This window comes from Macrobrachium nipponense, chromosome 17 (genome assembly GCF_015104395.2).
Source record: "Macrobrachium nipponense isolate FS-2020 chromosome 17, ASM1510439v2, whole genome shotgun sequence".
NCBI lineage: Eukaryota > Metazoa > Arthropoda > Malacostraca > Decapoda > Palaemonidae > Macrobrachium > Macrobrachium nipponense.
In genome coordinates this window covers 53405699-53419588 of record NC_087210.1, presented here as the reverse complement: position 1 = coordinate 53419588, position 13890 = coordinate 53405699, and the positions used below count along the sequence as shown (strand labels likewise).

Below are 13890 nucleotides of genomic sequence, written 5' to 3'. Positions count from 1 at the left end.
ACATCTAAGAGACATGAATAAGGGAGAGATTTATGGCCAAAGACTGGCAATCCAATGTATAGTCAATTCACTCCTTTACCAAGTTGGAGTGGTTGTATGATGGCCAACTGACTGACTGTGCGCAAAATTTTGAACTCGAGTGGGCGATGAATGAAGACCCCTTGTTTGGGCCTTACATGATAAGCAGATACACAGTTCTGCACACTTAACATTATGGTGTACTTTCAAGCAGTTTGACCTGAGTGAGCAAAATATGTGAAGAATTAAATGTGGTTCCTTGATTGGCTGAGAGATTTCAAAGGCTGGAGCAAGAGTCACAGACATGCTGAACGAACTGTCTTGATTTATCATTCCCATGTCTTATATCTACCCTGATATCTCTTCCTTCATCCTGTTAGCTTGCATTAGTGTAATGGAGTATGGAAGCTTTAATTTTTTTTTCTTTTTTATTTTAGTATTGGTGTTATCTTTAGACAAGACGGCAGGAAAGTTTAAGTCTCCAAAGGAAGCTTGATAGTGTATAGTCTGGAAGAAGAAGGTTCCCATGCTTGCGCTGGTCTGAATATAACCATTATAAGGCAGCATTCTGATATTCCTATCCCAAGGATAAGCTTTCACCTTATCTTCAGAGCATGAGTAGTAAAAATATGAGGATTGTAATAGATAAGGTTTTGGTCTACTGCCCTTATCTGGTATCAGCAAGACTTCTAAAAGTAGGATCTTCTGGTTCAGTTTTGACATGGTCTTACCAACCATGCTCATGGCAAAGCATTTGAAGCTTTAGAAGAAGGTAATTATAAGTTTCTGAAGTACGGTACTAATTAGATTTGGCTGAAACTTGTTTTTTTAACTGCTCTTTACTGAGTACTTCCTTGGTTTATGAGTTCGAGAGGATTCAGAGCTGCTGAAAGTTGAGCATTTGTGTCTGCTTTGTGTCTTGTAATCTTCTAAGGGATGGTTGGACATGCCAGATAACTGTAGTGTCTTTTGGGATACTGGACAAGGTTTGCATGATATGATACTCATCTCTAAAATGTCATGATAGTTTTTTCAAGGAAATCACCCGTTATTGAATAGAAGAGCATGATATAGCTTGACTGGGTAATGGCTATAATTCTCATCAACACAGACCTTGCTTATTTTTCCAAGACCAGATTCATTATAGGGAACACTATGTTTTGAAACAAGTATTTATACAAACCCATTAATATTAATTAGTTGAATAAGGCTAATTAATATTAATGGGTTTGTATAAAGGACCCAGCCTAACCAGCTTGAGAGGTGAGAGACAAAAAGGTCCATTATGCATGCCCAGCCTGCACTTTGTCATCCACCTGCAACACTTCTCATTCTTCTGTGACATCCCCCATCTGAAAGAGTGAAGGGAGTGGAAGTGAGCACTGAAGGTTGCAATTAATGGTTATGTAAAAAAAATTATTTAAAAAGCATATTTTGCCTTACAGAAATTTATCAGTGTAATTAGCCTGAATCGTGATTTAGGAAGGAAGACTTAAGAGTCTCTTGAAAATAAATGACTTATATACAAAACATCCAAATCCTGTGCATGGCATACAGTGGCGCCAAAGAGGAACTATGAAATCTGGTTAACCTCTATAGACAATGGATGGACCTCAAGACATCCATAAGTAGCGCACACCAAGAACTGGAAGCTAAAAGGTGCAAGCTTCAAGAAAACCGTTCCTCCATGTAAGGTTAAACAGTAAAGAGAATGCTTACTTGCCCAGGGCATTGTCCTGTGTTTGGCAAGGACTTCCTTAGAAGGTTGACCAGAAAGTTGGGCTAATTGTTAAGTATTTGGTTTGTATTGACAAAATCAACCTTGTTTCTAGTAGATTTTATGTTTATTAGTCATTTTAATATTTTCAATATATTTCAAGTTAATGTTAATAGAAAATTAAATATGAATGTGTTGGTCTCTATTTTTATTATTACAGGCCTCAATGTAGCTGGTCTTCAAAGCCTTACAACTAATCTTGGGGGTTTACAAAATGTACAGGTGTCTATTCCTGGCTTAGCTGTACCAATTTCTCTCTCACTTAATGTACCAGTGACTAGCTCTACTGGCGTTATATTATCATCACCACCACCATCTAGCGTAAGTATTGACAATAAAATTCCTTTTTATAATTTATTTTTACATTAAAGTCATTGATGCAATTTAACCTTCATGTAGTTATTATACGAAAGATACAGTTGAATAGTTACTTTTATTTGCAGCTGAAAATTTCTCAAAATTTGGTAGAATTTATATATTTATTCCAAACATTAATGAAATGTCTCTTAATCTATAGGCTGATTTGATCTTTTGAGATACTGTTGTAATTCAGTCAAAAATGTTAGTCTGAAATTAGTTATTTTTCTAAATAGGCATGATTTCTTTTTATTAAATGTGCTACCTAAATGATATTGACCCTCTCAAACTCAGTAAGCAAGTAATTCTCAATGATTTTGCTGAGATTTTTGCATTTTTGCATGTTAGATGAATTATGAAGATGATGGTTATATTTATGGACAGTTACAACACACGCTATATATTCAAGAAATTTCAGTGTCATCTAGCCTTGAACAAAATCTAACCAGTGAGTTTAGCACAAATAACTGCATCTAATATCAGTTATTTGTGTCCAAGGCCAAAATGGAGATGATAGATTTGGAGAAGCATAAGAATGATCTTATTAAAATTAAACTATTACAACAAAAGGTAGTTAGGCTATGTGAACATGTACGTAATCATGATACAGGCTGTCCCCGGGTTACGACGAGGGTTCCGTTCTTTAGACACGTCGTAAGCCGAAAATCGTCGTAAGCCGGAATGACGCTTGGAAATATGTCTTAAACTAATAAAAAGTTATAAAAACCTTACTTGTAATCCTTTGGTTACACTACATGTTGTTTCCTGTAGTTTTATGTACAACCTGGAGTTATTTTCATAAAAGAATGCTGGTTCTTGAAGGTAAAAACTATTGTAATCCTCTGGTGACACTACATTCTTGAAGTTTTATGTACAACCTGGAGTGATTTTGCCAAATCTTGAGGGCTACAAGAACAGCTGATTACTATTCACGTATCATATAGACTAATTAAGGGATTTTGACGTAAGGAAAAATCTATTTCTGGGCGATTGGTTCGTGTCGCCCAGCGAAATATCCCTTTAATCCATTATTTCTAAGGTAAATGAACTAACAAATACCAGAGAATAAATAAAATAAAGAAAAAGGTCAGTATAACTGACTCGCTCACCCTCCAAGAGGGCGTCGGTATAAACACTAGGGCGAGTGAGACCACTACCACGAACCTCTTACCAATAGAAATCTCCTACGACAAAACCCCCACAAGATGGGAGCCGACCCACAGAATGGGCAGCAACTACTACTACTCCACCCCACGCTACAGACTGCTGCGCCTCTGGTGGCCATCCTGAAGTTAGCAGACAATCTTGAGCGCAGGGATGGGTAGGGTGGGATTTCGCTGGGCGACACGAACCAATCGCCCAGAAAATAGATTTTTCCTTACGTCAAAATCCCTTTTCTGGGCTCAGTTCGTGTCGCTGCGCGAAATCGTACCAGAGAATTAGCACAAGATTGTAAATGAAAATAAATAAGGTCTCAATAAAACTTAAAATAAAAAAGATTATTATAATTGCAAGAAAATATATATATACACAATTGTTTATACAATTTAGAAAATACTTAAGATTAGCTTAAAGTTAACATATATGTACAGGGCTTACATGGAATATATGTTGAACTTAACATCTGTGTATACTTATTACATACCATAGTAAATAAAGCAATTATAATAAATAAAATGATTCTGAACAAACTTAGAATACAATATAGTAAATAAATTTATACATGTTATATGGTAAATAAATTTATAGATCTTAATAGACAAAACCCATAACCATTGTAAATGGAGATCATTATATACAATCAATTGTGGGTGACCCTAGCAAAAAAAAAAATAAGGGACACCCACTGTACCATCACAAGAGCAGCTAAGACTCAAGGTAGACGTAGATGAACATGGTAGGTATAGACAAACTGTTGACTGAGATAGGTAGAAAGGAGATCTGGATCTTCAACTTAAGATTAAGCAGAGTCCGGGAAATGGGAAAACTATGTTTACCCGCCGCAAAACAGCTGAAAATTTCAGAGATTCAAGGACTTTAAGTAATGACGCTTAAATACTGTCGGCGATTTCCATCCAGTATACTTTTTCAAATCATCAAAATTCATGTGTTGGAAATAGTTAATTGAGGTGGCAACTGCCCTGACATCATGAGCTTTAGGGAAGGAATCAGGGTTGGCTTGTTTAATAAAGTACAGGATCTGTTGCCTGATACCTTTAATTGATAAAGTACCACCTTTTTCTCTCCTAAAGAGAGGACCCGAAGAGGATGAGGATGTCCTGGACAGAAAGGCTCGTAAGGTCGATACTGGACAAAGAGAAACATCTTGCGGAAGGGGTATAACCTTCCACGGTTCCCACCTCAACAAAGGATCCTCATTCTTTGCTAAAAAGCTACGATCCGGTGAAAGTAGAACTTCCCCTGAGGGAAGAAATTCTATATGATTCGGATCTCTGGATAACGCCGACAGTTCTGAAATTCTAGCTCCTGAAGCCAAGCTTAATAAAAATAGAGTTTTTCTTAAGAGCATTATAAATGAACATGTCGTATTGTCTGTTTCTGAAGCCAGCTTTAGAACATCATTCAAGAACCACGACACTGACGTAGGCCTTACTGAAGGTCTAAGTCTAGCACAAGCCTTGGGAATAGACGAGAAGTAAGAATCTGTCAAGTCTATGTTGAAACCGAGTTGAAAAATCTTCTTCAAGGCTGACTTGTTTGTCGTAATAGTGCTAGCTGCTAAGCCTTTTTCGAATAAAGATCTGAAAAAGGATATAGCTGAAATGATTGTCATGATTCTAATGTCTGATTCTCTCAGGAAGATTGCCAACTTTTTGACTGCAGCATCATACTGTCTCAAAGTTGAATCTCTTTTATCAGATTCCAAGAGAAGAATATTTCGTGGATCGATATCTGCATCTCTTTTAGCCGCAAACTTCATGAAGTCCATAAAGTTAGGGTTTTGAGAATTCCTGAGGAAGCAAACACAGTCTTCGTTTGTACTGACTGGGAGAGCCTGGGATTGGGAATCCGAAGAGGACGAAGACCCAGTTCCAGAATCAGAGGGTACCAGTTGCTCTTCGGCCAGTCTGGGGCTACTAGAGCTACTTGACCCTTGAACGTCCTGAGTTTGTTCAGTACCTTCAGGAGAAGATTCACTGGAGGAAAGACATAAATCTTCTCCCAGTTGTTCCAATCTATGGACAGGGCGTCCGTGGCATAGGCCAGAGGGTCCAGGTTGGGGGCCACATAACATGGAAGTTTGTGGTTCGCTTGAGATGCGAATAGATCTACTTGCAGACCTGGAACCCTCCGGAGAATCCATTGGAACGAACTGTTGTCCAGTGACCATTCCGACTCCAGAGGAACTGAGCGGGATAGAGCATCTGCTATGACGTTTCTCACTCCAGCTATATGGGTGGAGGAGAGGTGCCAACTGAACTTGTCCGCCAGGGAGAAGATGGCTACCATGACATGATTCAAGAGTCTTGACTTGGAGGCCTCCCCTGTTTACACAATGGACTACCACTGCGCTGTCCAGAACTAACTTTATTGTGAGAGTTCTTTGGCGGACGCCAACCTCTTCAGAGTCAAGAACACCGCCCATCGCTTCCAATACGTTTATGTGAAGGGCTGGCGGAACTGAGGTGACCAGGTTCCTTGAACCTTCTTGAACTGAGAATATCCTCCCCAGCCGCTTAATGAAGCGTCTGTGTGGATGGTAATCCCCGGAGGAGGAAACTGAAGGGGTACTGATATGGACAGGTTCTTCAATTTTGCCCAAGGGCGCAGACGATTCCGTAGAATCTGTGGGATTGATGACAACTTGTCCCTGGATCTGACATTTGCTCGTGAGCGCCAGATTCTGGTTAGGTCTTTCAGTTTGGCTTTCATCAAGATGTTTGTCACTGAGGCAAATTGGAGGGAACCCAGGATTCTTTCCTGGCTTCTCCTTGAAGCATATTTGTTGCTTTAGAAATGCATTACTGACTTCGCTATTTCTTTCGTCTTGGCTGAGGAATCGACGAGTATGGGAGGATAGATTCCATTGAATGCCAGCCACTGAAAGTTGGACTCCGGAGTGAGTCTTGACTTTGTTCTGTTTATCTTGAACCCCAGATACTTCTAGGAACTGGATTACTTTCAGAGTGGCTTTGTGACATTCCTCGACGTTGGAGCCCAAATCAACCAATCGTCGAGATACGCTACTACCATTATCCCTTGAGACCTCAGTTGTTGGACGACTACTTCCGCCAACTTCGTGAACACCCTGGGTGCCACGTTCAGACCGAAGGGAACTACCTTGAAGGAGAATGCTTGATCTCCTATCTTGAAGCCCAGATAAGGGCGAAAGTGTCTTGCAATAGGGATATGATAGTATGTGTCTGTAAGATCGATAGAGGTGGTGACGGCCCCATGGGGAAGTAAGGTCCGCACCTGCGAGATAGTCAGCATTTTGAACTTGTCGCAGCGAATGGCCAAGTTTAAGCGGGACAAGTCTAAGATTACCCTTCTTTTTTGTGAGCCTTTCTTGGCACGCTGAATAAGCGACCTGAAACTTTAATCTGTTGACTCTCGCTATTGCTCCTTTCTGAAGGAGGTCTTCCGCATACTCCGTCATTTCTTTTGATGGAAGTTGAAGGAATGGTCTGGATGGAGGACGATCCGCAATCCAACTCCAACCCAGGCCTTTTGACACAATGCTCTGTACCCAATTGCTGAATCCCCACCGATGCCGGAAGAGAAACAGCCTCCCTCCTACCTTCGAGCTCTCACTGTTGCTGGGTTGAGTGACCTCTGCGGCCTCCACGGAAGTGTTTTCCCCTGTTGAGAGACCTTCCTGATCCTCTCTGACGAAAAGGATCCCCTCGCTCTTCCCCTCCCCTGCCAAACCGGTCATAGTGCTGAAAGGCCTGGCCCTCGAACACTTGGTTAAAGGCTGGGGAGACAGCGTAGGAGGTGGAAGGCTGAGGCTGGGGGGAGATAGCATAAATAGGTTGTGACTGAGCCTTAGAAGTAGAGGGTTGGGCTGATTGTACCTTAGGTACAGCCGAAACAGCCTGGGTAAAATGTTGCTGCTTCTTTTGGTAAGGCTGGTAATGTTTAAGTTTCTTCTGAGACTTACCTTTTGCAGCTTGGTCTTGGCGGTCTCTTAGCTGTGAGACCCCAACGATCTTTAAGGGCTCGGTTGAGCCTTGTTGCTTCAGCTTGGACCTCCTTGACCATCGACTCAGGAAAGAGGTCTGCCCCCCAGATGTTGGAGGAAAGCAACTTATTCGGCTCATGACGAATAGTTGCTTCCTGGAGGACATGCTTCCGGCAGTTAATCCTAGCTGTAGCAAACTCAAACATATCAGACTGGACGGTATGCGTCTGGGACTTAGTCAGGACCTTGAAGAGCGGCTCTGAGCATAAGAAATAGCCCCTACTTCCGTCATTGCCATGGTATTCATGGACCTGGCAAGCCTAGACTTGGCCTCAAATTCAGCTTGAATGAGGCTGTCAGGAAGCCTAGGCAGCTTCTCGCCGAACTGATCCATAGCACAGTCTGGTTTGAGCTTGCCAGCTGAAAAGGTGTTAGGCAAATCTTCCCACAATTCTCAAAGTGAAGGGAGCAAAGGAGATGTGGGGTCTGCTTCCCTTAATTGAGGTAACGATTCACCTTTGTGGGCAGCTGGAATGGTGACCGTTGCTATCTTGGTAAGGAAGGGAAGAGGAGTTCCCTCCTCCATCGTAAAAATGGTGAAGGGACTCTTGAAGGCTTGTATTCTTGTTGTTAGAACATCCATTTCCTTTTAACCCCCTGAGCCATCCCTTTGAGCCTGGTCCACGTGAGTAGAGGACTGTCTCCTTCGGTACCTTATCTTCTCTAGTCATGGCTGCGTCATAAGTCTGGCGTAGCCAATGAACGGCGGTTGGAGGCCCTCCGGGTAGAACGCTAAGTCCTCAATCCTTCGAGTACCACATTCCGGAATAGAGATAAGGCCGTCCTGGAAAGGGGCGTATGACGCCACTCTCCAGGGGTTGTTCATAGAGAACGGAGGCAGAGAGTCATGAGGTGGAAGCTGAAGCAGACCAGCACCGAAAGCTGGAGGAGTAGCTAGAGGGGCCTGATTAAGTCCGGCGATTATATTGTCCTGGGACGTAATCCTATTGGACAACTGGGAGAAACATCTGCTCCATGCTGCTCCTCAGAGAGCCGACCAAGTCTCCCATGTGTTGCAACAATCCAGCATTGGGATCCAAAGCCGGAGCTGCTGCGGAGGTAGAGGGATAACTTGGAACAGGTACCAAGGGGAGAGGAGAGACTGCCGGCTCAGCCGGAGTACGGGGCCTCTCCTTGGAAGACCTGCTCTTAGAGGACTTCGAGCTTGAAGCAGAAGCTCTAGACTTCTCTGCTCCGGGGTTTGCAGCCGGAGACTTACGAGATGTTGACGCCGACGAAGTCTTTTTGGACGACGACGACGTCTTTTTGAGGGTTTTCTGTACCCTCTGGCCCTTCACCTTAGGTTTCACCGAAGCATCGGGTGAAGCATAAAGGAACTCAGCTCCTGTAAAGCCTTGGAAGGAAGCTGGAGAATTAGCAGGAGAAGAAGACCCAGTGGCGCCCAAGGGAAGCCCTTGGGCGTCCAACGTACCTACCTCGACCAACAGGTCGTCAACACCTACCATCGGTTCTACATTTAAATCCAGTGTCGCTACTTCCGATGAGATATCGTTGCCTGGTTCCTTTATTGAAGTGGCGATCTGCTGTTGGATCGCCGCCATAGTCGGGGCTGCTTCTGCCGGGTCGACGTAACCAGTCGACTTGCCGCCGGGGAACAGCAGGACAGCCATCCTCTTCTCCAGGATGTAGGGCTGTCCCTTGGCGGCGTTCTTCCCGAATCCGCCGACCCAAGCCCTCAGGGTTGCCAGAGCGGTCTCTCTAACGGCAGCAGCCTGGAAGAGAGGGCGTTCATTAGTTTTAAGTTTAAACTTAAAATTAAACCTTAAACTAAGACTAGGCTTAACCTAAAAGTTATCGGGGATGTAATACCCAACATAAAGAGAGCTTAAGCTTAAAATAAAAGATTAAAATTAAACTTAAGATCTAAAATAGTCATTGGAATTCATGTACGGAGTTGGAAATACTTACCCCATCTAAGAACTGACTCACGAGATCGTAGCAGATAGTGCAGGTTTCGTGGAACCAGACCTGCAGATTCCCATGCGGAGTCGCGCACGGAGCGTGGGGACCTGCCAGACTTCATGTCCACAGGGGTCCTGGAGCATGGCATTGCATCCCGGATGCTCACAGTTGGTGGTCTGTAAGTGAAAGGATACATGAGTACCATAAAAGACATCACTTACAGGCTAATAGAACTCCAATGCATGCCGGAGAGCGAAAAAAATTTTGGGCATAACCCCTCCCTTACCGCCTGAATAGGCTATAACCCCGGAGCGATCCGGTGTGACAACGGAGGTAAGGGAGGAACCCGGCTTAAGCTAGCTTAAATTAAACTTATGATAGCTTAAAATAAACTTAAAATACACTTAAGCATAAATAGCACTAAATTCCGGAATGGTTCCGGGTCGCGGAGGTGTTCGTCTCCCGGTATACCGACGAGACGGGATGGTTAGTTAAAAGACCAACTGTACGCCTGAGGTCCGCCTGCGAGCGGGGAACCAGCTACCTTCCTCGTGATTGACGGAGCTCCGGTAAGATAAAAAAGCACCGACAAACCGGGAAGGAGCGAGAGGGCGAAAAAGACTCGAGCAAACATTGGGGCAACGGAGCAACAAAGGAGGGGGAAGGCCAATCCCCCTACCCAGTCACAACAAAGCACCGTGAAGCAGAGAGAACGGTCAAGTCCGGTCCTGTGTCTGTCCAGCCTCCCCTACTCCCTCCGCGTAGGGAGAGAGGGAGACAGGCCCGGGTGGAGCAAGCGAGGACGGACCTCCCTCCCCCCAGGCTCTATGGAGAGCGGGAGGAGGGCAGGGTGACTGGACGGGCGCCTGGCTGCATCGCGAACACTGGTGACCATGAAGCGGTAACTCGTATAAAACACGCAAAAAACATAGCCTAGGTTAATGCAACCAAACTAATCAGCGAGATGCTATCGTAGATGCAACAAAACTGATGAGAGGAAGCAACAAAACTGATGGGGACCATGATAAACTGAACCTAGGCTACTCTAACGTGCCAGACGCCGTAGGCTAACCTAAAATATACAAAATCACTAAAAATTAGATTAAAATGAAAGTAGGAAAATAAAACAGTAGGAGAAAAAATCCAGGAGTGTACGACTAACCCGAGAGAAAGTCTACCACTCAAAGCTAGCCGGGGCCGATACTAAGAGCTGTGGCTAGGGTCTGGATAGAAACTAAATGCCTACGCAAGGTAAAAGAAGACATGTATTCATGACATAAACCAAGTAGGCTGGACCCCTAACATAATGTAGATAACTAGTAATAGAGCGTAAAGTAAAAAGGAAGGTTCTAGGTATGGAAGACCAAGAACGAACCCGCCACGAGGCAGAACAATGCCGCCATGCTTCCGGCCGCGAGCCAGTATTTATACCTAAAAAACGGCAAATACTGACTCAAAGCTGGAAAAAACTAAGTAGGAACCTTACGGAATACTTAACTTAGCTGATGCGATGGCTGAACGCTCCATAATTAGATAAAATCCTCACAAAGGGGCACGAAAAACACAGAGACAAAAAAGTACGTCTGGTAAGGCACGTGCTAACGTAAAGGATGGCCACCAGAGGCGCAGCAGTCGGTAGCGTGGGGTGGAGTAGTAGTAGTTGCTGCCCATTCTGTGGTCGGCTCCCCTCTTGTAGGGGTTTTTGTCGTAGGAGATTTCTATTGGTAAGAGGTTCGTGGTAGTGGTCTCACTCGCCCTAGTGTTCATACCGACGCCCTCTTGGAGGGTGAGCGAGTCAGTTATACTGACATTTTTCTTTATTTTATTTATTCTCTGGTATTTGTTAGTTCATTTACCTTAGAAATAATGGATTAAAGGGATATTTCGCGCAGCGACACGAACTGAGCCCAGAAAAAGTAAACGTATCTTTAAATAGGCTTATATATTAGTATCAACAAAACATTTCCTGCCATGAATCAGAGGCCGTTTAATGAAACGAACACTTCTCAGTCCTATCTGTTCAGAAAATAAACGTTACGTCAATCCCCGAGACCATTGTTGCCAAAGCATCTCTCTCTCTCTCTCTCTCTCTCTCTCTCTCTCTCTCTCTCTCTCTCTCTCTCTCTCTCTCTCTCTCTCTGATCAAATTAAATTGGAACCTTGACATACGATTGCCCTAATATACGAATGTTTTGAGATACAACAGAAAATTTGCGAAAATATAAGCTTTGATATACAACGAAATATTTGAGATACGATTGTGCGATGAGTGTTAGTTGTATAGGCGACCAATAAATGGTGTTCAGTCTGTTTGTTTGTGAGTGCTGCATGTTAACACGTCGTTGTTTAGTTCGTTGTATTTGCGCCTATTTTTCATGTTATTTTGTCTATTTTATTATTAACCATGGGTCTCAAAGCTAAAGACAAAGCAGGTGATAAGAAAAAACCCAAGAAAATGATTTCGATGGAAGCAAAACATGAAATTATAGCAAAGCATGAACGTGGCGTTCATATTGTCGATTTGGCCAACGAGTATGGTCGAAATCCTTCTACAATATCCACGATCATCAAGCAGAAGGAAGCTATAAAAACCTTCCAAAGGCATCACCATTATTTCTAAACTACGACTGATTAAAAAAAAAAGATAAAAATTAGTTTGTTCATGAAACTTACCTGTCAGATATATATATAGCTGTATTTTCTGAAGTCCGACAGAATTTAAAAACTTCCGGCACACGCAGTGGTCGGCCAGGTGGTTAGTACCCATTCCCGCTGCTGGGAGGCGGGTATCAGGAACCATTCCCATTTTCTATTCATAATTTTTCTGTCGCCGGTGCTGGAAACACCTGTTTTCAGTACCTCCGTCTTAGGATTTTGGAAACTTCATTGCCGCTAAGTATTCTAATTGTCTTTTAATTTATTTACTTGGATTTGTGGCTAGGCATACGCTATCTTAAATTGATTTGAATTTGATTCATTTTTGCATAAGATATCTGAATCTAGTTAGGCTAGTTTCAGAGGGTGTTGTCTGCAAAGATAGGGTGTGGCTACCGAAAGCTTCGGTAGATCCGCACTTGGTATGCACGAGGGGTATGGATCTTGCTTCTTTGTTGAGATTTGTCATGTAAGGAGTGTGAGACTTTGTCTAATTCCGTAAGGAAGACGTATGATTCGTATGTACGCAATTAATCAGTAAACATGTCTAATTCTGTAAGGAAGACGTATGATTCGTATGTACGCAATTAATTAGTAAACAAAAGTTAGGGTAGTGAACCTGCTAACCTTCCTGTAGACTTTATTTTGCCTAACCCTGTAGTATGGCCTACGGGTTGTGAATATGTCTGCGAGAGGTGATCGCTCTCCTTCATTGTTGTGAAGAGTGCTGCTTCTGTTATTGTTACTCCTAACCCTGTAATGTTGCCTTCGGGCCCTAAAACGGTGTCTGTAGGGGTTATTGCCCTTTCTCTAATACTCTTTTGATTCGTAACTTAGAATCGAAAGTGCTTGCTTTAGAGAGCAATAGTGAAGTGGCTAAGTGCAGTGACAGTGCCCCTTGTGTAGTGGAGGGTGCGTCAGATCGGCCTTATTTCGCCTCTAGGCCGGGACCTCTGCTTGACTCCCAGGACCCGGGGAGAGAGCATGTCGAAAGCCAAAGGAGGGTTACGAGGAACCCCAACCGATCTGGCGTGCCTTCGGCAGTTTCTGATGAAAATCCCCAGACTGCCAAAGTGCGTGCACGTGCACGAATCCTGAAGGATTGCTTCTCGTCCTCCGAAGCGTCCTCCCCGCGCAGGGGTTGGAGCTTTCGGAAGGACTCGCGCCCTCTAAATAGAAGCTTTATAGAAGAGGACGCTTCACGTCCTCTCTCTCTCTCGTTATGCGTTTCAGTGAGAAGTAAGAAGGCGAACGTCGCCTGATCACGTGTACGTCTTTCCACCGAGATATATGAAAAAGAAGTCTTAGTAGCAGGACGCTTTTGAGAGCGGACGTCCGAGCTTTGTTACTGTGTGAATAAGGCGTTCCCTCGCCCCTCGTATTCTCACACGATCAACCCTTCTCCTGAGACTGTTTCGTGCAGTCGGATTTCTCTCCGAGATGTATCTCGGTCTTCCCTGAAGGCAGTTTCTCTCGCTTGTTTTGACGCCTGTCAGGAGCGTGACGCTTTTCTGCACGCTTCTTTTGACGCTCGACTTGAACGGGACGCTCGGATGGACGCCAAGCGCGCACGGGTGCACGCCAAGCGCGCACCAGTGGACGCCGAGCGCGCGCCAGTGGATACCGAGCGCGCGCGCCAGTGGACGCTGAGCGTGCTCGCCAGTGGACGCCGAGCCCGCGCCAGCGCACGCCAGGTGTGTCGCCTGGCTAAACGTTTCTGTTGAACTCTTCAAGCTCTTGTTTACGATTTGGGCCTCAAGAATTTTTTACCTCTACCTTCGGTGATACCTTATACCTCACATGCAAAGAATGTGAAGTAAGCAGTGCTTCAGAGGAAGCTTAAAGTGAACAGACAACTTCGTCTTCGAAACCCAGCAAGACCTCGGGTTTCGTGAATTCAAGAGGTCTCTGTCAATATTATATTGCTTTTCGCAAAGGTGGATGGAGTTAAGGA

General features: G+C 44.0%; 1 protein-coding gene across 1 annotated transcript in view; it reads left to right on the top strand.

Annotated features, from left to right (window-relative positions):
* LOC135196230 (transcription factor SPT20 homolog) overlaps nt 1-13890 on the top strand; it is a gene marked incomplete in the record, with an annotated part of 603094 nt that overhangs the window by 536771 nt on the left and 52433 nt on the right. The window contains 1 exon segment of the mRNA XM_064222878.1: nt 1956-2116. Within this exon segment, the coding sequence (XP_064078948.1) occupies nt 1956-2116 (161 nt within the window).